Source organism: Panicum virgatum, chromosome 8K (assembly GCF_016808335.1).
Source record: "Panicum virgatum strain AP13 chromosome 8K, P.virgatum_v5, whole genome shotgun sequence".
NCBI classification, from domain to species: Eukaryota; Viridiplantae; Streptophyta; class Magnoliopsida; order Poales; family Poaceae; genus Panicum; species Panicum virgatum.
In genome coordinates, this window is record NC_053143.1 from 50,567,094 (window position 1) to 50,592,765 (window position 25,672).

At 47.9% G+C, this 25,672-nt stretch overlaps 1 protein-coding gene across 1 annotated transcript; it reads left to right on the forward strand.

Annotated features, from left to right (window-relative positions):
• The first annotated feature begins 19,086 nt into the window (after positions 1-19,086).
• Positions 19,087-24,890, forward strand: LOC120645074. The gene is made up of 2 exons (XM_039921824.1): positions 19,087-20,554; positions 24,474-24,890. The coding sequence occupies exons 1-2, from the start codon at positions 19,552-19,554 to the stop codon at positions 24,587-24,589; spliced, it is 1,119 nt and encodes a 372-aa protein (XP_039777758.1). The 5' UTR covers positions 19,087-19,551; the 3' UTR covers positions 24,590-24,890.
• The last annotated feature ends 782 nt before the right edge of the window (positions 24,891-25,672 follow it).

The window sequence follows — 25,672 nt, forward strand, 5'->3', positions numbered from 1 at the left end:
AGAAGTGTGCTTTCGGTGTATCGGCCGGTCAATTTCTGGGATTCCTGGTGCATGAACACGTAATCGAGATCGGCCTAAAGAGTCAAGAAGCTGTGAAGACGATGAAGCCACCTACTACGAAGAAAGAATTGCAGAAGCTCATCGGTAAAATCAACTTTGTCAGACGGTTTATCTCTAATCTGTCTGGGCGCATTGAGCCGTTCATGGGTTTGGTGAAGATCAAATCTGATGATGAGTTTCGCTGGGGGGCAAAACAATAGCAAGCTTTCGATGAAATCAAAGAATATTTGTCAAAGCCTCCAGTGTTGGTTCCTCCTAAGCATGATAGGCCGTTTTATGTGTACCTATCCGTGGGTGACACTTCTATTGCTTCAGTGTTGGTTCAGAAGCATGACGGCCGGGAGAGGGTGGTTTTCTATCTCAGCAGACGCATGTTAGACGCCGAGACCAGGTACCCTGAAATCAAGAAGCTTTGCCTTTGCTTATATTTTACGTGTACAAAGCTTCGTCATATTTTGCTCTCGGCGGAAACAATTGTTATATGCAAATTAGATGTCATAAAGCACATGCTGTCGGCTCCTGTCCTGAAAGGCCGACTTGGAAAATGGATGTTTGCATTGTCAGAGTTTGATATCCGATACCAGCCTGCAAAAGCAGTCAAGGGACAAGCACTGGCGGATCTTGTTGCGGACAGGATCAGCACTGATATTGCTGCAGTATTTATTCGTGCTTGGGCTATGTTCTTTGATGGATCGGCTTGTGATGATGGGTGCGGTGTGGGAATTCTGTTGGTCTCGCCTCGTGGGGCGACATATTCCTTTTCCATCAGAATGACTGCCCCATGCACCAATAATTTGGTGGAATATGAAGCCGTTCGCAAAGGGATGGAACTACTCCTTGAAGTTGGAGCAGAAGCGGTGGAAATTTTTGGGGATTCAAAGTTGGTGATTTCTCAGCTCACGGAGGAATATAGATGTGAGAGCGAGGCTCTTTTCCCAATATGGATGCAATGCCGTGAGTTGATGTCACAATTTAGATACATCAATTTCCATTGGATATGCAGGACTCTGAACAATGAAGCCAATGATTTGGCACAGATGGCTTCCGGGTACAGGGAAGCAGCCGATGGAGTCGACGTGGAGATTCAGTTTCTTGAACCCGGAGACTGGAGAGCCGATATCTTCAATTACTTGAAGGATTCGGCTCGGGGGGCACCCAGAAGGATAAGACTCAAGGCCATGAAGTATGTTCTGATAGGGGATGACATGTTCTACAGGACCTTGGAAGGACTACTGCTCAAATGTCTGGGGCCTTCAGAGTCAAATCGGCTCTTGCATGAGGTTCATGAGGGAGCCTGCGGTACGCACCAATCGGCTCATAAGATGAAATGGCTGATTAGGCGATCGGGTTATTACTGGCCCACTATGCTTGAAGATTGTTTCAGATATTACAAGGGATGTCAAGCATGTCAGAGGTTTGGCAAAATTCAGATAGTGCCGGCATCAGTGATGAATCCTATCATCAAACCCTGGCCATTCAGAGGTTGGGGCATGGACATGATTGGACAGATCAACCCGTCGTCTAGCAAGGGTCACCAATGGGTCTTAGCTGCCACAGATTATTTCACAAAGTGGGTAGAGGCAGTGCCCATGAGATCAGTAGCATCGAGAGATGTGATCAGCTTTGTCAAAGAACACATCATCCACAGATTTGGGATCCCCCAGACCATTACGACCGATGGAGGATCGGTCTTTATATCAGAGGAGTTCAGAAAGTTTGCCGATGACATGGGGATTAAGCTGATCAGATCATCTCCGTATTATGCCCAAGCCAATGGACAGGCTGAAGCATCCAACCAGAGCCTTATCAAACTCATAAAGAGAAAGATCGATGAATATCCTAGGCGCTGGCATGAGGTGTTATCAGAAGCTTTGTGGGCATATCGTATTTCATGTCATGGGTCCACCAAGACGTCGCCGTACCATCTAGTCTACGGCCAGGACGCTGTGCTACCATGGGAAATCACGGCTGGATCAAGGCGTGTTGAGTTTCAGAATGATCTATCTGCCGAACAGTATGCAGCCTTGATGAACGATAATGTGGAGGACCTGACAGAGCTAAGGCTTTGGTCGCTGGAAAAAATCAAAGAGAACAAAGCCAAAGTTGCCCGTGCATACAACAAGAAGGTCAAGCCTAAGGATTTCCGAGTTGGAGATTTGGTTTGGGAGGCGGTATTGCCATTGGGGACTAAAGACAAAAAGTTTGGTAAATGGTCTCCAACTTGGCATGGGCCGTACAAGATTGATCAGGTTTTGCCTGGGAACACATACATGCTCGAGGAATTGGACGGCGTCAAGTTTCCTGTTGCTGTCAATGGTCAGCATCTCAAGAGGTATTTCCCGAGCATGTGGGAAGGCGAGTAATAAAAGCCGATGACATCCATCTGGCTATATCATGAAAGGCCAACACGTTGAGTTGGCCGCACAAAAAAAAATCATGACAGGCCAACACTTTGAGTTGGCTGGTGAAATATGTGAAAAGCGAACAGCCGATGTGCGACCATCGACTTAAGATGTTTTTAAAGAACAGTTACAAGTCTCAAGTTAACAGGCAGTACTAATTCTCTCTTGAGCCTATCTACTGGTTCAGGAACTCTTCTATGGCATGGATGGCTTCAGTTCGGACAGTGTCTGCTCGTGCTATAATTGCTTCGTCATCCTTGTCATCGCCTGTGATTATCTGCCGACTCAAGGTGCTGATTTCTGCAAACTCTGCTTGTATCTGCTTGGCTATTTCCTGGGTTTCTTGCTTGGAGTTTGCGATGGAGGTTTCTTCGGCCTGGATGAGTTCTTTGGTGGTACGGACCTTTTCTTCGAGTTCCGCCAGTTCTTTCTTCAGGAGGTTGAGTCGGTTCATGTTGGCAGACACGTCAGCTTTGATATCTAGAGTTGCCTTCTTCTGGTTGAGGGCCTTGCACTTTTGGGTAATGTCAGCTTTCATAGAAGTTTGGGAGCGACGTGCTTCCATCCTTTGTTGCACTTTACTGACTTCTATTCGAAAGATTGGGAGGTTGCTAGCTGACCAGAGCTTGATTTGCAATGGTTCCGGGAGTTGGGGTTCTATTTGCTCGAAGATGTTCTTTATTTTGCTGGAATCGTCAACCAGAGCGGTGATTGGAGCGGATAGAAGATCCTTGATGAGTTGAAGCTGATGTGTCAAGTTAGCCGATTGCTGCAGAGATAATGTTTCTGCTCCAGGGACAATCAGACCCATTGATGCCGGGTCGAAGGAAAGCAAACCTAAATGTCAAAGCTCTATGGACATCTTTGGAGTTAGAACAATGTGCATTTATGAAGTTATCGGCTGGTTCAGAATTGGTTTTGTAATGTCACCTGTTCTGGAGAAGAAGTGTTGGTCGGTTCAGGAGCAATCGTCCTATAAGAGCTGGTATTAGCGTCAAGAGCATCGACTGTATCAGCTTGTTCTTCATTTGTATCCATCAGTGCATCAGGAGTTGCAGCCGTCTCGTGTTGATTCAGGCCTTCTACATTGGAGGTTTCTTCAGCTGCATCCTGGAAATAGAATTATAATCAACCAAGGTACATATGTATGATATGAGTTCTTGAATGATGAGTTACCTGGTTGGTGTTGGACTCTGATGGACTTGGGGAAGCTGGCGCTAGTTTCTTGATCACTCGCTTTGTGATCATCTTCCTTTTTTTGGTCAAGACTCGGGGGGCAATGCTTGCAGAAGTTTGTCTTCGCTTGGAAGCCGACTGGAGTAAGTCTAGCTGAATAGTCATTATCACTTTCTTCATTGGTGGTGATCCTTTGCAAAAGAGTACATTAGGAGCAGTTGGAAGGAAGTGAAATGGCTCCCCAGTGCTGGTCATGGGTTCTGGACCATCTTGTTGCTGCTGTCAGGATGAGCAGGTTCAGCCAAGAGAAAGGGATAGAGGACTTAGGAAAAATGAAGTGCATAAATTCAGTACCTCTTCCTCAAGGATTACGTATTCAGGATCGATTTGCTGCAGTCGAGAACTTAGAGCCTTTCTGAAGACATGAGTTTTCCACATGTTCCACCAAGTATCAAAGCCGATTGATGAGGAGGTGAAAGGCAAATCGAGCTGGTGAGACCATCAAGTAGATCGGCTAAATCCTCATTATGCGAATTACAAGTGCATACATTTGTTTAAAGTGATTCAAACACTAATGCACACATTTAGGGGGAGCTAACTCTATAACTTATGTTTGTGTGACTAATATGCTTTACAAGTGCTATTTGTTGTAGTCACCTAGAGCTATCTCCATGAGTTCAAATTTCTTTTGAACACTACCCCTACAAGTCACAATTGGCATCACAATTGGTGTCAAGATAGGAGGTGCCACAAGCTTTGAAAAAGGGGGAGCTTGTTCAAACAAAGGGAGATATGCCAAATTTAGTGGGTATAGCACTCTATCACTAGTAAATTTCTTTTGCTACTAATACTCCTTGTTGCTAGTGGTTATGAAGCTTTTAGGTGTTTGATGACAAAGGGGGAGAAATGTACCCTAAAAGAAAACAAATAGTTTGGAGTAAATGATGCCATTAGGAAGGGGGAGGAATGGAAAATGCAATGCAAAAGGATGCATGGTGATAGGGGGAGGTACTTAGTCAATGTGGGGGAGAAGTGCAATTTGATGATCCCATAGACTAAGGTACAAAATTTTAATTGCTCATATGGTTCAAACCACACAATTGTCTTACATTGGCCACAAGCCATTGTTTCCCAATTGCTATCAAGCCGGAAGTACTTCGTCCTATGGACTAATCAAATGTCGGTAGCTTTTAAAATGAGCATTGAAATGTCATCCGAGCAAGCTAAGTAGTTTCTAACTTTTCAAATTGGTATCAATTTCATATTCTTGCAATTCATCTTGCTTGCTTTGGTTGTGTTGTCATCAATCACCAAAAAGGGGGAGATTGTAGCGAAAATGGCCTCTCATGCCATATTTCAATATAACGTTTTGGCGATTGATGACACACACAACACTTGGACTAATATATGTGTTAAGATGATCATTATCAGACTTATAGGTCCAAGGGATGAAAAGATACTAAACCCCGAAGAAATCAGGTTGAAAGAACCAAGACAGAGGTAATTTGCACTCACCGGTTAAACCGACGTGAGGCAAATTACATACACCGGTGCAATGAGTTCAGAGAAGACTCAGTCAGCAGAGTGCACCGGATGAACCGACGATGGGAAGAATGATGGCGTCGGTGCAATGGACCCATAAGCTGAGGCTAGGGTTTAGCGTCAGTTGAACCGACGACGCCTGAAGACAATATGTCGGTGCAACGGCAGAAGAAGACCAAGGAAAATGCATACATCGGTTGAACCGATGATACACCGGTCAATTGCGTCGGTGCAGTTGTCCAGAGACTCCATTTTTTGGGGGGTTTCTGAACTTGCACTCACCGGTTAAACCGACGATGAATTCAAGAGCGTCGGTGCAATTGATCAAGTAGCCATTGGAGCAGTAACGGCTAGTTGCTGGGAAATAGCATTCACCGGTTGAACCGGTGATGACAAAAATGGAGCGTCGGTTTAACCGGCGTTAAGGAATTTTGTCAGCCTTTCCCAACGGCTCTTTTGGGGTGTGTGGTCTATATATACCCCCCAAGGCCGGTTGCTGCATATGGTTGGACGCCAGAAAAGTTGAAGGAAGTGTTGCCCAAGCAAACTAACATCTCCAACCATCCTAGCAAAGCTTAGTGTCATATCTAGCTTGTGAGAAACTTTGAGAGAGTGCTTTGTGCACTTGTATAGGGATTAGTTCTTGCGAGAGCTCCCTTGAGCAAAGTCTTGCTGCGGCAAGTAATCGTGTACTCGTCGTGTGACCCTCTGAAGCGTCCCCTCATAAGAGAAGACTTAAATGTGATAACAACATCAGTCCTAGGAGGCTGATGACACATTTATTACATCAGATGGTTCATCACCGTACAACTCTACGCGGTAATGGGCAGAGAAGTGCCACTATCGCGAGGATTACAACCCACACCCACACAACGATATTAATTATAAAAAGGGGGTCATCAGAGTCTTGCACCATGCGGTATCTCCTGTGGGTGACCCTAATCCACAGGCAAGGCTGGGTGCAGGACGGTACCCTACTCAACGTCCTCTGGAACGAAGTCTGGGTCTTCCTCTGTAAAAATTAAGAATGGGGTGAGTACAAACATACTCAGCAAGTCCAACCACACCCACGGAGGGGAATAAGCAGAATATAATGCACAGGGTAATTCAAGGATAAGGTTAAGGTTTACTTTTGCGGAAAGCTAGATTTTATGCAAGGGTTCATTTGAAAGCAAGCATTTCCAAAACTAGTTTTCTTGTACCTAGTAACACGAGGGGTTGATCCACACAGGATCCAAGTTTTAAGCTGCTACCGGACTCCTCATCCGCCGTAGCACACGGCACAACTGCCGGACACTATTCCAAAACAACTCACGCCAACCCATCCCAAAATAAACACTAGTTATGTGACCACACCGTAACTCACCCAGTACCGTGGGCACGGCTATTCGAATAGGTTTTAACTCTTCAGAGGTGTGCAACTTTACCCACAAGCGGGGTACCACAACTCGAACACCGTAGCGTCGGTGCAGATCCCAACAAAGCCATTACCCACCTTAGCTAGACCTGACTAGCCATCACGGGATGCACCAAGGGGTCATTGACCTATCATAGAGGTTTTAACCGGGGCATAAGTCACACAGAGCTAATCCCTTCTCCTTGATCACCCGTTTCTCTCAGCTCTCCTGATGGCTATCAGATTAACTAGTGGGGTTTATGCTAAGCCGTTGCCCATTCAACGGTCAAGTGGTTTGCACGATAGTGGAGTTAGGTGAGATGACACACCAATTCGGTCTTTAATGGTGACAAGATGGATATCTCCCTTCCTTGCTCTGCCACACAGGCACGAGCACACCAAATGACAAATCACACAGAAATGCCAACCATCCCGTCTAAACTCATCTTTCGAAATTTCACATTTTTCTCTTCCCACACACTCACACATTTTCCTTTATAAAACAAATTGTATTGAGTTTAAGGTCCTAAGCATTCTAATAATGATTAACGTACAAACGCATTCAGATATTAACCCTGGTGGTCAAGGAATGGTTATAACAAATCAAGGAGTGGCTATCGAACCATGTTTTCAGCAGGCAAAACATATGCAATTTTGTAAAACAGGCCAATAGGTTGTGTTTATAAAAACTAGGACAAAAGCATGCATCAAAGGATGAGATTGAACTTGCCGTCTTCGAAGCCTTCCGGGAAGTCCTGCTCGAGGCACTATCCTTCGGGTTCGGGGTCGTGGAATTGGTCCTCGTTCGCTTGCTCGCAGAACTGTTCGTCGGTGGGCTCTCCTTCGTTCACACCGTGATCTACGACGCATTCAAACAAGCACACAATCAAGAAAAAGAAATAAAAGCTTTATCGTTGAGCTCGAATTGGAAATAATTAAGATATGGAGATATGAGTAATATTTTAGGGTGGTTTCCTAATGGCATGGTCAAAACTATGTTATGAGAGGCGTGGTAAAGTTTTAGGTCGATTCGAGGTTGTTTAGCGCATGAAATGATAGGTTAACGGGGTGTTCAGGGTCTAAACAGGGGTCTAGGGACATGTTTGTAATTAGTGAAAGGACTTGATTAGAATTTCGGGGATGGTTTGGGTTATTCTAGAAAACAATAGGGTTTTACTTATAAATAAGTTTATATAGTGGAGGATTTGGTTGTAAATATAATAAAGGATAGGGCTTTATTTGCAAAAGGCCAAAGGGTGAAAGGATTCTTAATTGAATAGAATAGAGAGGAAGGTTTATTTTGCAAATAGTCTAGAGAGTGGGGGACTCTTTAAGAAATATTGCAAAGGGCAGGGGGTTCTTGGCACATTTGCCCTCCTTCCTCCCCCCTCTCGCGACCAAAACAGGGGAGGGATCAGAGGCGTCGGCGACGGCCGATTCCGGCGGCCCGGGGCGATGGCGGCGGCCGGGAGGAGAGGGGAAAGGAAGAGGAGGAGGAGGTGGCTTGATTCCCGGCCTCACCTAGGGCCGGGGCGGCGTGAGGAGGCGAGACGATGGGAGCGGGCGGCGGCGGCCTCTTGAGCTCAGTGTGGCGGCGCTGCAGAGCTAGGAAGGGAAGCTTGGGGAGGCGAGCACGGATGTGGAGGCAGCGGGGTGCTCCTCGGCCCCTTTTATAGGCAGCCGAGGTGGTGGAAATGGGGGTGCGGCGGTGGCGACCCGGTGGGTGGTGCGGAGCGCCTTTAATGGCGATGGGGCCGGTCGCGATGCTGTGGAGGCGATGGCGCGTAGCGGCTGCGAGGACGGGCGTGTAGAGGGCGGTGGCGTGGGCGTCGAGGACGTCGTCGAGCATGTGGAGCGGGCCGGCGTCGAGCGGAGCGAAGCGAACGGTGAGGCGGGGTGAGCAGTGCACGCGCGTGCGTGGCCGGCGGCGAGGGCGGGCACAGGGAGGTGGTAGCGGTGGGTCTTGGGGCGCGTGGAACGTGTGCACGTGGGCGATGCACAGGCAGACGGGGCGTGCGGTGCGTGCGCGGGTAGGCGGGCGTCGCGGCGTATGTGCGCGCGTGCGGCGGCGAGCTGTGCAGCATTGTGCGGCAGCGACGAGCGGCGCGGCGGTGATGGTGGCCGCGTGGATGCGCACGGCGCGCGGCGGGAGCAGGCGTGCGCGTGGGCAGGGCAGGGGTGGCGCGCCGGCTTGCATGGGCCGAGCGGCGCTCGGGGCGCGCAGCACGGGTGAGGAAGGAAGGTGGGAGAGAGGAGGAAGGGAGGAGGAGGAGGAAAGAAGAAAATGGAGAAAGGAAAATGGAAAAAAGGGAAAAGAAAAGAAAAAGAAAAAAGAAAAGGAGAGAGAGAGAGGGAAAAGAGAGAGATTCGCGGCGAACCTTTCGGGCACGCGGCTTTGGCGGGAAGCGGCGTGCCCGGAACGAGGGGAACAGAGGGATGGAATGGGGACTGGATTCGGGTGTCGGGACAGGGGAAAAGATCTCGGGAGTTAGGGTTCAGGTTTTAGGAGGATTTGAGCTCAACGACGGAAATAATTTTAAAAGAATATTTTAGTGAGTGATTTATTCTTGATAGATTTTTGGGATGTCACAAACCTACCCCACTTAAAAGGAATCTCGTCCTCGAGATTCGGCTGGCTCCTAAACAGATGGGGAAATTCTTTCTTTAGAGCATCTTCACGTTCCCATGTCGCTTCTTCTACTCCATGTCTGCTCCACTGGACTCTGCAAATCCGTACTTCAGAGTTTCTTGTCCTCCTGGTGATAGTGTCCAGAATCTTGACCAGTGTCTCCTGATATCGTAGGTCTGGCTGCAGATCTATTGCTTCTATTGGCACGTGTTCTGCCTCGGGCATTCTCAAACATCTCCTTAGCTGGGACACATGGAATACCGGGTGTATATCTGACATTCCTTCTGGTAACTCCAACTAGTATGCTACAGTCCTGACATTCTTCAGAACTCGGTATGGTCCAATGTACTGAGGGGCTAACTTTCCTTGTACTTGAAATCTTCGGGTTCCTCGAATGGGTGACACCTTGAGATAAACGAAGTCTCCTAGATTGAATCTTATTTCTCGTCTTTTCTTGTCTGCGTAGCTTTTCTGTCGAGATTGGGCGGCCTTCAGCTTTTCTCTAATCTCAGCCACTCTTTCTTCTGCTTCCTTTATGAGTGCGGGCCCAACTAGGGCATGTTCTCCAACCTCTGACCACATCATAGGAGTTCTGCATTTTCTCCCGTAAAGAGCTTCGAATGGTGACATGCCCAAGCTTGCTTGGTAGCTGTTGTTGTATGAAAACTCGGCATAGGGTAAACTCTGCTCCCAATCTTTGCCATAGGTAAGGACACATGCTCTCAACATATCCTCCATAATCTGATTCACTCTTTCTGTCTGGCCATCCGTCTGTGGGTGATAAGCGGAGCTGAAATCCAATTTGGTGCCTATGGCTTTATGCAAACTTCTCCAAAACCTAGAGGTGAATTGAGTCCCTCTATCTGAAACAATTCTGCTAGGCACCCCATGTAACTTTACTATATTTTCTACATAAAGCTTGGCCAGCTTTTCTCCACCATAATTGGTCCGCACTGGTATGAAGTGAGCCGATTTAGTGAGTCGGTCCACTATTACCCATATGGAGTCGTGTCCCTTCTGTGTTTTGGGCAAACCCACTATAAAGTCCATTCCTATCTCATCCCATTTCCAAACCGGAATGGGTAGGGGTTGCAGCAATCCTACTGGCTTCTGATGTTCGGCCTTGATCCTTTGACAAGCATCACAATGGGCGACAATCCGTGCAATATCCGCCTTCATTCCTTTCCACCAATATTTTTGTTTTAAGTCCATATACATCTTGGTGGATCCTGGGTGGATGGAGTAGGCCGAGTTATGGGCTTCATCCATGAGTATTTGTCGGAAGTCTCCTTTTCGGGGCACACAAATTCTATCTTTATACCATAAGGTTCCCTCATTATCCATTCTAAAATCTGGAGCCCTATTTTCTTCAGTTTGTGTTCGGATTCCCATCAAGTCCTTATCCGAACTTTGAGCCTTTCTGATTCTATCCTCTAGTGTTGATTGGACGTTCAGCACGTGGCTGGAGCCTCGAGGGACAATGTGCACATTCAGTCGTGCCATTTCTTCTCACAGATGCTCATCCTTGGGTCCATAGGATTTCCGGCTTAAGGCATCGGCTACCACGTTAGCCTTGCCAGGGTGGTAATGAATTTCCACATTATAATCCTTAACCACTTCTATCCACCTTCTTTGCCTCAAATTCAAATCTGGTTGGGTGAAAATGTACTTCAAACTCTTGTGGTCGGTGTAAATCTCACACTTATTTCCAATCAAATAATTCTGCTCATGAGGCCTGAGTTGGCGGGAAGCGTATGCCACAACTTTCCCGTCTTGCATTAGTACACAACCCAATCCTTGTCGGGATGCATCACAATAGATGAAAAAATCCCGATGAATGTCTGGTAGGGTCAGCACTAGGGCGGTTGTCAACCTATTCTTCAATTCTTGAAAACTCCTCTCACATGACTCTGTCCAGGTGAATTTCTTCTCTTTCTTTAGCAGCTCTGTCATGGGCCGGGCTATCTTGGAAAATCCTTCAATGAATCTCCGATAATATCCAGCTAATCCAAGAAAACTTCTGATTTCACTAACATTGGTCGGCTGCTGCCAGTTGAAAACTGCTTCGACCTTCTCGGGGTCCACTGCTACTCCTTCCACCATTAGAATATGACCAAGGAAAACTACTTTCTCCAGCCAGAATTCACACTTGCTGAATTTGGCATATAGTCTATGTACTCTCAATTTTTCCAAAACTACTCTCAGATGTTGCTCGTGCTCCTGAACACTCTTCGAGTAAATAAGTATGTCGTCGATGAAGACTACGACAAACTTATCTAACTCGTCCATAAACACTTTGTTCATGAGGTTCATGAAATACACAGGTGCATTAGTTAGTCCAAAAGACATCACGGTGAACTCAAACTGTCCGTAGCGGGTGACAAAAGCTGTCTTTGGAATATCACTTTCTCTGATCTTAAGCTGAAAATATCCTGACCTTAGATCAATCTTGGAGAAGTACTTGGCTCCTTTTAATTGATCGAAAAGGTCATCAATCATGGGAAGGGGGTACTTATTCTTGATGGTAACTTCGTTCAGTGCCCGGTAGTCCACACATAACCTCATACTCCCATCCTTCTTCTTGACAAATAGGACTGGGGCTCCCCAAGGCGACGAGCTTGGTCTAATGAAGCCAATTCATTGCAATTATTCCAGTTGCTTCTTTAATTCTACCAATTCGGAGGCTGCCATCCTATAGGGTCTCTTGGCTATAGGGGAGGTTCCAGGGACAAGGTCGATAACAAACTCTATATCCCTATCTGGTGGCATCCCAGGAAGTTCTTCCGGGAAAACATCTGGGTACTCATTTACTACTGGGACTTCTTCCACGGACTTGGCTTCCATGCTAAACACCATTGGGTCTAATCCACTTACCCGGGTATGGCACGTCACTCGTACTACTTCCGGGTTTGTTAGGTGTACCACCTTGTCAGTACAGCCTATGAGACCATTGTGTCGGCTTAACCAGTCCATTCCAAGGATCACGTCTATTCCCTTAGACTTAAGTACTATTAAGTCTGCTAAAAATTCTACCCCACTTAAATTGATCCTTACCCGTAGACAACCTAGTTGACACTTGATGTCACCTCCAGGCGTCCGGGTTAATAGGGGTGTTTTTAGTAGTACTGTAGGTATATTGTGTTTTTCCAGAAAACTCGAGCATATGAACGAGTGTGATGCTCTAGAATCAAATAGTACTATTGCGAGAGTTGAGCTGACTAGGTACTCACCGAGCACTACGCCCTGAGCTCCTTGAGCCTCCTGCGCATTGATGTGGTTGACGCGGGCTCGTTCAAATGACTGCTGGGGCTGCCTCATCTGCTGACTGTTGTTGTTGGTGGTGTTGTTGTTGAGGATGGGCACTCGGTTGGCACCTGACAGAACTGGCCTTGGTCCATTCACTGTATTGGAGAAGGCTGATGTAGCAGGCTTGTTCTTGGCATATGGGCAGTTAGCAATGAAATGCCCTATCTCTCGGCAGTTGAAACAGACCCTAGCATTGGTGTTGTTGGTTGTGACTTGGCTTGCATTGCTTTGCGGGGCCTTCATGGTGTTCTGGCTCCTAAACTGTGTGTTAGGGGCCTGTGGGTCTGTCACCTGAGATTGAGTCCTATACTGCATAGGGGCCTGGGATCTTGGTGCAGTGTAGCTGAAACTTCTAGGTTTCTGGAAGCGATCCTGCTGACGGGACCGGCTTTCCAAAAACTTGCGCTTGTTATCCTAACTTTCTTCAATTTTGGCCCTTTCTGTAAGAATCGCCCTGTTCATCAGGGTGTTGAAGTCCGAATAGATCTGCGGAGTAAGCAAGGTCCGGAGTTCTGGGTCCAGTCCCTTTTTGAACATGTCGTGCTTCTTCTCATCATCATTCACTTCTTCTGGTGTATATCGGGCCAACTCCATGAACTGATGGGTGTACTCTTACACTGACATGCTTCCTTGCTGTAGTGCGCGGAACTCATCCGCCTTGCGCTTCATGGTGGCCGATGGAATATGATATCGGCGGAATTCCTTTACAAACTCTTTCCATGTGATGGTGGAGTCATCTTCGGCGGCGGCACAGTAATTCTCCCACCAGGCTAAGGCAGTCCCGGTGAGTTGGTGTGCTGCTAGAAGAACCTTGTCTCTATCCTAGCATTCGAACAGCTCGAGCTTTCTTTGGATCACACGTAGCCAGTCGTCTGCATCCAAGGGGTTGCTGTATACGGCAAAGGTGGGCGGCTTGGTCCTCAGAAAAGCTGTCAGCTTGTCATTCATGGTTTGCTCTCGAGGCCGCTTGTTTACGAGAGCATTGGCCAGTGCTTCTAGGATGAGGGTCTGATTGTGGATTATCTGTGCCAGGTCTCCGAGGGGTGGAGGTGGTGGCTGTGGCCCTTCTACTTGGTTTTCTCCTCTGTCCTGTCTCACTTCCTGTTCTTCCTGAGGAGGGTTCTGTCCATTAGGCTGCACTCCCGTACCAGCGACTGCAGGGTTCCGAATGCGGGAGGCCCTCGTAATGCTTTGGGAAGCCATCTGTAAATTGGGTAGAGTTTTTGTGAGATTGGGATTAAGTGATGTTTAAGTTGTTTAATTCGTATTTTTGAAAAGGTAGAATCCACTTTCTGCCAATAAGCACACAACTAATAAGCACACAAACATAGCAAAAAACAAGCACACACAACTTTATTATCGCAAGGGATGGTACAACACGGGGACAAGACTAAAACGCATACTACACGTTCGGATACAGGTTCACATTTAAGGGTACAACTTAAGCCAGTGGGGCTGGGAGGTACAACACTAGGGTGGCATCAGGTACTCTACTCGCGGGGCGATCCTTCTTCTAGGGTGGAACGTGCTTCCAGGGGAACAGAAAACTCGCCGTCCTCTAGGTTCCCATTCTCCAGGGGTTGCGTAGCAGCTTCTCTTTCACCGGCGGCAGTAGACTGTTGTCGGTCGAAACCAACCGGCGAGCAGCGATAGGCAACACGAAGAGCCGGGAGGTTGCCAGGGCGCTGGCAGGCACTGCTCCCTCATCGACGGCCCACAATTCCAGCACAAGCCGCGGCTTGTGAAGATGCAGGGCGTGCCACCTGACCTATACCCGATCAGGAAGGTACGGACGTGCTTGCAATGATTAGCCTGCATACACAAATGTGGGACCGAAGCCGGCGACCAGAGGGGGGGGGTGAATGGGAGCTGATCAAAATTTCTTCCGAAATTCAAACCGTCGGCCTATATCCCGAAAATCACCCGAGCCCTCAAGCGTTCTGGCCAAAGTTTGGAATAGCTATAGAAAAGCTAAACCAACACAAAAGACCTTGAACGAGCGAGCGAAACCACAAAGCAAATCGGAAGCGAATCGGGAAACTGCAGAACTGATCTGCATGGACCGGTCTGACCGGTGCGCTCGATCGGTCTGACCGGTGCGCTGGACCGGTCTAACCGGTCGTGCCTACCGGTCTGACCGGTAGCACCCAGAAAACCCCCGAGAAATTTGATTCAAACGTTGAATCTCGAGCAAACGACTACGAAAATCGGTGAAACCTGGGGGATTGCTTCGCTCCTACCCCGTGAACATATCCCCAAAAGATCTCGGCCTAAATATCAACGAATCTTGAGAATTGTGGGGGAGATCAAAAGGGATTGGGGTTTTCTCAAATAATCAAGAACTTCAATTCTGATGAGCTCGTGATTCCAGAAGATTTGGCACGCAGCTAGTAGCACGGGAATCACTCCAAAGAGCTCTACGAAACGTCGCAATCAAGTGCATCAAAATCGAAACGAAAATCCATCACAAAAAGCACAAGAGAGACAGAATTGGATTGATTCAAAAGCCCAGAGGGCACAAGGAGGATGGGGCCTCCTTTCCCAATCACATCCAATACAAAGTCTCACAAATCCATGGACAAATCTACTCTAAAGAGAGGAACAGGGGGAGGAAGATGTAACACCCGGTTTATAAAAGAACATAAACCGAGCAATCATATACGTGCCAGAATCAAGTCACACGTATATACAATAGGATGAACAGTATATCATAGCACATATCACGTAAAAAGATATAATAAAGCGCATACGAAAGTTATTTATTACATTAATGACAAAAATGTCTGATACAGCGGAAGCGAAGTACAAAATACGAATAAAGCTCTCCGAAGCTGAAGCAGGGCGCCACAGGGACGTCGACTGGGAGACGAACGCCTAGAAGTCCTCGTAGTCCTGGTAGCGCTGGACGAACTCCGTCGTGTCGGCAGGAACTGAGCAGCAGTAGCATAGTCGAGAGGAAAAAGTAGAGAAGAGGCAAGAGTGAGTACACAACTTGTACTCAACAAGTATAACACAAACTATGAGGCTCTAAGGTTGGCTGACTGACTGCATTAGCTTTTAAGTCTTGGCAAAATTTTATTAAAGCTATTTACTACGAGTTGATGAATTACCATTAACCCAGTTACATAGTAATTAATCAAGTTTAAACATGAAACTACTGAGAACCATACCAAAACCAAACCACCAAGGTAACCCCGAGAAGCACCTCCCTCGTCGGAAGAAGATAACTCCACTAATCAAAAGGAGGATCTGGGCCGCTCATAACCGTGAGCACGGCTAGTATACCAGTTTTACACTCTGCAGAGGTTGCACATCTTTACCCACAAGTCGTGAGCTACGCCAGTTGTTCATCACACTTCCTTAGGTGAGATGACTAGCGACTCACTACGAGGCCTTTACAAAGAATCTCGTTGGTAGGGAGTAACCGCGAGGGTGGATCAGCGACTATGGAGCAGGTCTAGTGGGCGTCAAGACACGAAGCACAGACGAGGCCACTCAGCACGAGGGCCATAGAAGCTTACCGCCCCTGCCCCGTAGGTAAGTTACTCCAAACCAAAAAGATCTAATTATTACGCCAAGTCTATCCCATTCTAGCCTTGTGGTAGCGCTGTTGTCCCAGGTTGTCGCTCTATGAACCGGTCCTTATGGAGAGTGGCCAACCAAGCACTAAGCACCGTGCTGGCCCCCTAAACCATGTTTCTACAAAAACCATATTTTAACGAGACGTGAGCCACTCAAGCACGAAGCACAGAGGGCCACTCTCAGAATTAAGTTCAAGTAAACCATTAATCAAATTAATTAAAAAGGACCAGAGTGTGTTATAGCGCAGCAACCTAGCACAACTAACCAAAATGCAACCCAAAGGTATATATAAAGGATATAAAGTGGCTAGGAACGTCCTTATAGGCATACAGTATTAAAATGCAGTATGAAAATGTATTTAAAGGTGATAGGTTGTTCATGTTATACTTGCCTTCCTCGTACTGCTCCTGCTGCTGCTCAAAGTGCTCCGAAGACGGCTGCTCCGGGTACTGGTACTGGGGCTCCTCAGATGGATCAACGTCTACTCACGAACACATGGCCAAAACAATGCACGATAATAAGCATACAAGCAAACACTAGCAAAAACTAAGAAACAGTACATCAATACATAAAAACAGCAAGAAAAACTAAGCTAAAACTATTCTACGCGTTACAACGATCGCGTGGACATAAAGAACGCTAAAAACGGAGCTAAAACGCATAAACTAGGCCTAAATCAAGGTTCAGGGGCTTATTTGTAAGAAAACGGAAGTTTCAGGGGGTTTTCTGCAAAAACTGAGGACTAAAATGTAATTAAACTAAAGCTTCAGGGTCTAACGCGCAAAACCGGCGGCCCTGGACGGCGGGTTTGATTTCTAGAAAGCTCAGGGGGGTCTGTGCAAAGTTTTGGGCCGATCTGTAATTAGTTTTGAACTGCACAGGACTGCGGGTTAAATCTGAAAGACCCCAGGGTCTCTTTAGCAAATAAGCCAGGGCGAAGGGGTACGCGCCGATCTGGATCGTTGGATCCAGATCTGATGGCCTGGGTTTTAAGGGCGCTGGATCTAATCTCAGCCACGGGTTCTAAATCGGATGGCTCAAGTGCTCCGCGGGCGACGGCGGCGGCGCGGGTCGCCGGGAAACCAATTCCCGCGGCGGCGCATCGCCGGAGAAGTCCGAATCCGGTGTTCCAGGGCTCAAAACCGAGCGGGCTTGGGTCGCGGAGGATCTACGCGTCATGCGTGATCCACTCGTGGCCTTTACTAGGCTCGGGGCGGCTTAGGGGCGAGGATGCGATGGCGGCGGAGGTTCTGAGGGCAGACCTCGTCGGCGCGCGGCGTTCCGGCGCCCAGGACAGGCCCTGTCCTACGGGAACTAGCGCAAAAGATCAGGATGGTTGGCAGCGTCTTACCGAGGGTTTGGGTTGGCCTGAGACGGAGCGCAGTGGGGTCGATGGCGGGGTCCGGCGGCGGGGTTCAGTTGGCGTTCGGGTCCGGGTTGATGGAGCGCACCTCCGAGCTCCGAGATCACACAGGAAGATCCGCGGTCGACCTGCGAACGTGGGAGGTGGGTCAATTGAACCCGAGGTACACCGACGGGGATGAATTGGCCGAGGTTGCTTACCGGAGTTTGGGGGGAACTCGGCGCGATTCCGATGACGCAGAGGCCTAGGGCTGGTGTGGAGGGCTTGGCGTGCTTCGCTGAGCCGCGGCGAAGTTATTGCGCGGGTCGCGATGGCTCTGGGTGCAGCCGGGCGGCGGTTCCACGGCGGCGCACGGCGCTCTGTGCGGCAGAGGTGGGTGGGCGCGATGGGGCTGGGGTTTGGGTGGCGGCGCTGGGGGGAATGTGATGCGGGGGTCCGTGGGGTGCTAATTAAAGGCCGGCGGGTGACCTGGGCATGCGCGCCCGTGGTTGGAAGGCCGGCGATTTCCTCGGCAAGGATCACGGCTTCGGTTGCGCGAGGGAGGGAGACGAGTCCGACAGCGGGGCCCGGGCTGTCAGCGGCTGGCGAGCACGCGCGGGCGCCGACGCCTTGGGCCCAGGTGGCAGGGAGCGTGCGCGGTTGAGGCGAGCGGGGTGAGCGGGGGTGGCGTCGCTGGCGGGTGGGCCTGAGGCCAAGCGCCATGCGGGAGCGGGGGCGCTGACGCGGAGCTGGGCCGGTAGCTGGGCCGCGCGGGAGAACTGGCTGGGTTGGTTCTTTTGGGTTCCTTTCCTTTTCTATTTCTTTTCCTTTCCCCTCAACTCAAAATTATTTGAATTCAAATGAATTTGAATTCAAACTCCTATACAAACAAACAAAACAAAACCATGCACCAGCATGAATGCAACACAAAAATTAAACCTATGATAAATTTTTAATTACTTGAGAACCAAAATTAGATTTAATGTCATCTAAGCACAATAAACCTTAGAAAATTTAAATAAAGCCAATTAAATTTATTATCAAATGCTGGAATTTAAATTAGGGTGTTACAGACCCTACCCCCTTAAAGAAATCTCGTCCCCGAGATTTAGCTGGGCTGGCTAGCAAAGAGATCTGGATAAGTCTTCTTTAGTTCATCTTCTCGCTCCCATGTAGCCTCAGCTTCACTGTGATGACTCCACTGAACTCTGCACATCTTGATGCGCTGGTTCCGAGTAACCCTCTCTGATGTCTCCAGAATCTTCACTGGATGCTCAGTATAAGTCAGATCTTCCTGCACATCGACTCCATCCAGGGGTGCCTGCTCCTCGGGTACTCGCAGACACCTCTTCAGCTGAGATATATGGAAGACGTCATGAACTCCTGAGAGGCTGAGAGGTAACTCCAGGCGATAAGCAACTTCGCCTTTCCGCTCTAGCACCTTGAATGGCCCCACATACTGAGGTGCTAACTTCCCCTTGATATTAAATCTGCGGATTCATCGCATCGGAGACACCTTTAGATACACATAATCACCGACACTGAAAGTCAGGTCCCTCCGTTTGCCATCAGCATAGCTCTTCTGTCTGCTCTGTGCAATCCTCAGATTTTCTCGCACAGCCTGAACCATCTGCTCTGCATCTCCTTGATGAGAGGGGAGATCCAAGAACCTTGGGAGAGGAAGACCTGCGTCACAAGATTGGTAGGGATCCAGACCGCTCCCTTGGCCGCCCGAATCAAGCAGGTCCGCAGCGTGGGGATGACCGTGAGCCTGAGAAACCAAGCCAACCCCTGTGCTACAGATGCAATCAAACTGGTCATCTGCGCTCAGACTGCAAGAATCCGCCTATCTGCTATAACTGCAAGGATTCAGGGCATATGTCTGCTAATTGCCCTCAGCTGAAGGTGAACAAGGGGCTTAAACTTTGTGGATTTGGACTCCCTGGCCAAATGTTCTACAGTGTGAGGGTTCCGGTGGAGGATACTGAAGCGGCCCACAAACCACTGATGGGGATCATGGTGATCAGAGAGGGGGTCGGCTCCGTCTCCAAAGTGACCACGGAGCTGCGTTATCTCATCAGTTCAACTTGGGACTGCAAAGTGAAAAAAATTGCCAATGGCTGATATGAATTTCATGCTCCTTTCTAAGGCCGAACTGGATCTGCTGATCAAATTCACTGAATTCAAGTGTAAGTGCTCTGATTTGAAGGTATCCATGGAGCGTTCCTCACTCTCTGCTGGTTCTTTTGCCTCACTCAAGCTAGTCTGGGTCTTGGGACATGGTTTCCCAAACTGGGCAAGACAGGAAAAGATAGTGGAGGAAGTGGCATATCTAGTTGGTGACCCTGAAATGGTGGATTCCAAATCCCTCTCAGGTACTGGACCGATTAGGGTGAGGATTTGGTGCAAAGAGCCTTCTGAAATTAAGGGCTCAAGCAATGTTTTCTTTAATGAGGCCGGGTATAAAATTACTTGGAAGGTTGAGCAAGAGAACAGACAGGGAGTGGAGGGTGATCCACAAGAACTCCAGGATGAGGATGAAGACCCAGAAGATGACGATGATAAGGAGAAATCTGATAGGTACACTCCTTTGCTGGAGGAGTATGCTGGCTCAAAAGAAAATCCTACTAGGGGGGATGATGGGCAAAACTCTCAGTCTACCCAACACAACAAAGGCACCACCACTCAGGGTCAATACAACAAGGCCAGTTTGGGGCAAGACATGAGCTGTGAACTGCTTGGGAGGTCCAACATTACCCCTACTTCTACTGGCATTAGCAATCCGGCCTCCGATAACCCTCCACTCTCTGCCCCTCGACTCACTAGCCACTTGCCGCATTCTGCTGGTTCTTTGGGTGGTGGAAACCAGACTGGACAGATGGCTTTGGAGGTGGAAGTGGAGATGGTGGATGTTTCTCAACAGTTGGACCAGGTGGCAAGCCAACAATCTGACCTGGGAGGTGGGGAAGTACTATCTCAGTCTCCTGCCCCTACTTCCAGCGCCCTACCCATGTCCTCTGTCCCCATTATCACTACCAGAGCTAGCTCGAGGTCCAAGGGGAATGATACTCCAATTCACATCAGGGCTGAGAGAAGGGTGGCTGCTTCCTACAGTGAAGGTAATCTCTCAACTTTTGTCGCTTTCCATGATATTGATAACTCTGCTTTAGCCTCTAGGGCTCTTGATTGTGGCATCTCCTTGGGGAGCCGACCTGATGTCATTGACAAGAACATAGACATGCTGAAAGCTAGGGAAAAAGCTCAAGCTGCGATTGCGGCAGCTGCTAGCAGCCTGCATGATCACCAAAACCCGGAACAGAGTGTGGACGGGGAGGATGAGGAGGAGGAAATCCCTCCCAATGAGGAGCATATTAAGTTGGTGGAGAGTGTTCTAATTGAAGACCACATCCTTCCTTCATAAGTTGCCCCTCTGGGTAACCATATAGCTGAAGAGAAGGACAAACCCACCCCCAGCAGCACCAAATGAGGCTCCTATTCTGAAACATTAGGGGCCTGGGCCGGAACGGGAGAAAATCCCAGCTGATCGAGTTACTTCATAAATATCAGGTGGAGGGGGTTTTCCTACAAGAAACCATCAAGAAGAGCTTTACAGATACAGAACTCGGAAGTTTTGCCAGAGGGTTTTCAGTTTAAGTGGTCCTGGATACCTGTAACCGGCCATTCTGGAGGCCTTCTGCTTGGGATAAATGAGGACAATTATTAGGTCCTTGGGGTGGTGAATAGGACTTCTACTCAATGTGTGCGGGTCTGTCGAAAGGATAATGGTGCTTGCTGGAAATTAGTGAATGTTTACGGCCCTGTCATCGACAACAAAAAAGCTGATTTCCTTGCTGAACTGTTTTTGGTGGTGGAGGAAGCTCATGACTCTTTACTGATCGGGGGGACTTTAATTTAGTAAGAGATGCTAGGGAAAAATCTACTGGCCGGATCTCTACTAGATGGGTGGATGCTTTCAATAATTTTATTTCTTCATCAGAATTGAGGGAGCTACATAGAATTGGGGGGAGCTTTACGTGGTCTAACAATCAAGCTATCCCTATTAGAGTGGTGTTGGATAGAGTCCTTGTCTCTGGCAGCTGGGAAACTCTTTTCCCGCTCACTACTGTTCAAGTGCTAACCAGAATCGGGTCTGATCACAACCCACTTCTAATGGAATCGGGGGTCAATTCCAATCGACGATCTGGTATTTTCAGATTCGAGCCGAACTGGGTGACTCATGATTCATGAAGGCTTCCATTGCTGGGTTCTGGATAAATGGCCGACCAGAAAAGACAACTACATCCTTGATCATTGGCATAGAGTTGCGGGCTGCCTTAGAAGAGCAATGAAAGGGTGGGGAGCCAACATAGGCAGTGTTCAGCGCAAGCGTAAGCAAAATCTACTGCTGAACTTAAAATTCTGGGATGAGGAAGCAGACAAAAGAAACCTGTCGGCGGAGGAATGTGCTACGCGATACTCCCAGGAGGAGCTGCTGGTGGAGATTTACAAAGAGGAGGAGATTTTTTTGGCAAAGAAGGGGGGGGGGTGAAAAGTGGCTCCTAGAGGGTGATGCAAACACTGGTTACTTCCATGGTGTAGCTAATGGGCGTAAGAGAAAATGCACTATTCTATCATTGGAAGAGGGGGAGCGTGTTATTTCTGATACGGCTGACCTGAAACGACATATCACACTCTACTACAAATCACTATTTGGGAGTGTACCTGATTCTGATTTTCACCTGTTAGAGGATTTCTGGGCTGCCTCGGGGGGACTCTCAGAGAGCGACAAAGATCTCCTTATCAGACCCTTTAACATGGAAGAGCTGGAGGCCGTGGTCAAAGAGATGAAGAACAATTCTGCCCCTGGCCCCGATGGTTTCTCCATGCTCTTTTTCAAAGAATTTTGGGGCCAATGCAAGACAATCCTTCTGGAGATGTTGAATGCTCTTCACCGAAAGGAATTAGACCTAGCCAGGCTTAACTATGGAATTATCACGTTGATCCCCAGAATCAAAGGCGCTACAAACATCAAACAATTCTGCTCTATTTGTCTGCTAAATGTCATCTACAAGATCATCACCAAGGTGCTGACCGTCCGGCTGACCAAAGTTGCTAATAAGGTTATTGGGGAGAGCCAAACTGCCTTTATTCCAGGCAAGAACATCCTAGATGGAGCGGTAATGGTTCATGAGGTGTTGCATCATCTGAAGATTTCCAAACGACGGGGTGTGATTCTAAAGTTGGATTTCGAAAAGGCTTATGACAATGTTAGATGGAGTTTCCTTAGGGAGGTTCTATCCAAGAAAGGCTTTCCCGATAAATGGATTGAGTGGGTCATGCTAGCTCTGGCGGCTGGACGAGTGGCCATCAACCTGAATGGGGAATTGGGTGACTTCTTCAGAAGTTATAAAGGGGTGCGCCAGGGTGACCCACTTTCGCCGTTGCTGTTCAACCTAGCGGTTGATGCCCAGTCAGAAATTCTCAACAAGGCAAAAAACAACGGAGTGCTGACAGGAGTTGTGCCAAATTTAGTAGGGGGAGGCTTGACGCACCTCCAATATGCGGATGCTACCATACTCTTCATAGAAGATAACCCACAGAACATCGTCAACCTGAAGTTTATTCTTTTCTGCTTCGAGGAGATGTCTGGTCTGAAAATAAACTACAACAAAAGTGAGGTTTTTGTGATTGGGGGGGAAGCGCAGCACGCGACACTTGTTGCCCAGGCTTTCAACTGCAAGACAGGCCAGTTCCCTATGAAATACCTTGGGATTCCTATTGACAAAGATAGACTGTCTAAAGAAAGTTTGAGCGGTCTTGCATCCAAAGTAGAAAAGAGGCTTGAAACTTGGAAGTGTGGACAATTGTCTTATGGGGGGAAGGCTGTCCTTTTGAACTCCGGCCTCACAAGTATACCTATGTACTTAATGGGTATGTACTGGCTTCATGAAGGAACGCATCAGCACCTAGACTCGGCGAGAGCTAGGTTCTTCTGGCAAGGGGTTGGGAAGAAGAAAAAATACCACATGATTAAATGGGGAGCGCTAGACAAATCCAAAGAGTTTGGGGGGCTGGGCTTCATTAATACTAGGGCTATGAACATTGCCCTTCTGTCAAGATGGATCTTCCGAATTGAGAGTGGTGAAAACAGTCCATGTATCAATCTGTTGCGGAGGAAATATCTTGGTGATGGTGGTTTCTTCCAAAAAAATTGCTAGGAACAGCTCGCAGTTCTGGCAAGGCTTCCAGAAAGCCAAAGACTGGTATCATTTTGGGAGAATCATACATGTGGGAGATGGAAGAACTGTGAGATTTTGGTCTGATGTTTGGGTGGGTGACTGTAGCCTTAAGATCCTGTTCCCGAGACTCTTTAACATCTGCTCAGACCAACTGGTCTCCGTGAGTGAAGTGGCAGCAAGAGGTTGGTGCCCCTGCTTCAGAAGAAATCTGGGTGAGTTGGAGGCCGGTGACTGGTCAAATCTTCAAGCGATCATTGGCTGTCAGTCTCTTTCAGAACAGCAAGATAGAGTACTTTGGCAATTTGAACCAAAAGGCTTCTACTCGGTTAGATCTCTGTATAGGTTCATAGTGGATCCGGGCTGCAGGGACTGACAGATGATCAATGTCTGGAACACAAAACTGCCCCTAAAAATTCAGATTTTCTTGTGGATGCTTTGTCATGACAGGCTCCAAACGGCAGTGCAATTAAAAAATAGGAATTGGGATGGTCCAATAGAGTGCAAACTCTGTGGAGTGGGTGAAGATCTTGATCACCTCTTCTTTAGGTGCCTTCTTTCCCACTTCACTTGGTGTTGGGTTAGAGATTCGCTTGGGTGGGGGTCGTGCCCAATATCACTAGAAGACTTCTTCTCAGAGTTTTCCCCAACCTCGGCTGGGGGAACTCAATGCAAAGCTGACATCTTCTTGTTGGCAGGGGTGTCTTGGGCCTTATGGAAGACGAGAAATGATTGGGTGTTTAATGATAAACTAATTCCTTCTCCTAACGTGCTCCCTTACAAAATAGTGGGCTTTCTGCAGCACTGGAGCAAGCTGAAGGTGGCGAAGGACGTGGTGGAGCGGGAAAAGAGGCTCTGCATGCTGAAGGAAGGTCTGCAGTTGATCCAGTGACCCTTGACGCGGGAGAAGTCTACTGATCCCTTTTAGCTGTAATCTTCCTTTTAGCTGCTGCGACAGCTTCTTTCGTTAAACTCTGGTCGAGTGGTACTCTGCTGCTTGAGCCTTGTTGACTCTGTACAGCCGGTTTCCCCGGCCTGAACTTCTCTGCTTTCAATAAAAGCTGGACCAAAGGTGGTCTTTGGTCTAAGGAGGAATCTCTCCAGATAATTTGTTGTTAGAAAGACGAAGTCAATTCAGATTAATCAATCTACCAATCTCAGCTGGTATATCTTCAGTGAGTTGATTATAGGACAAGTCTAAGCCTTCAGAAAGTGTATATATTGAAAAGAGTTCTGGTGGAATGCGTCCATATAAGTTATTGGAAGAAAGGTTCAGTTTCGTCAAATGTTTGCAACCATGCAAACTAGAAGGGATGAACCCGGTCAAATTATTTTCCTCAAAATAAAGATTTGTGAGCTGCTCCAGTTTTCCAATTGACTATGGAATTTCCCCTGAAAGTTTATTATAGGATAAGCTTAGTGTGGACAAGTTTCTGAGGTTTCCAAGTGTGTCTGGAATATATCCTGAGAGTAAGTTATTATCTAATTGAAGTTGAGTGAGGTTCATGAAGTTTCCTATCGCCGAGGGTATAGTCCCTGACAACTGGTAACCTATTAGAACCAGGACCTCTAAGCTTTTGGGGATATTAGTGATATAGTCTTCTATTACTCCTTGGAGGTTGTTTCTGTCCAACCATAAATTCGTCAGTTGGGTGCAGTTGGACAGAGAGGACATGAAAGACGAATCTCCAGCTTCAAGTCTATTATCACCTACAAGTAGGTTAACATGCTCAACGATCCCAATGAAGGAATTATGACAGTGAATGCATTGCTACGAAGATCTAAAATTTGCAATTAGGAAGCATTGGCCAAGGAATCAGGAATTGGTCCTTCAAAATTGTTCCCTTCCAGTACCAATCCTGTAATGCCTGAAAGGGTGTTGCCAATGTTACCGGGAAGTCTTCCGACCAGCTTGTTTGCAACAAGGGCGAGAAATGTAAGAGAAGACATGTTGAACAGTGCTGATGGAACATAAGCTACATTGCACTCTGGTCTACTTTT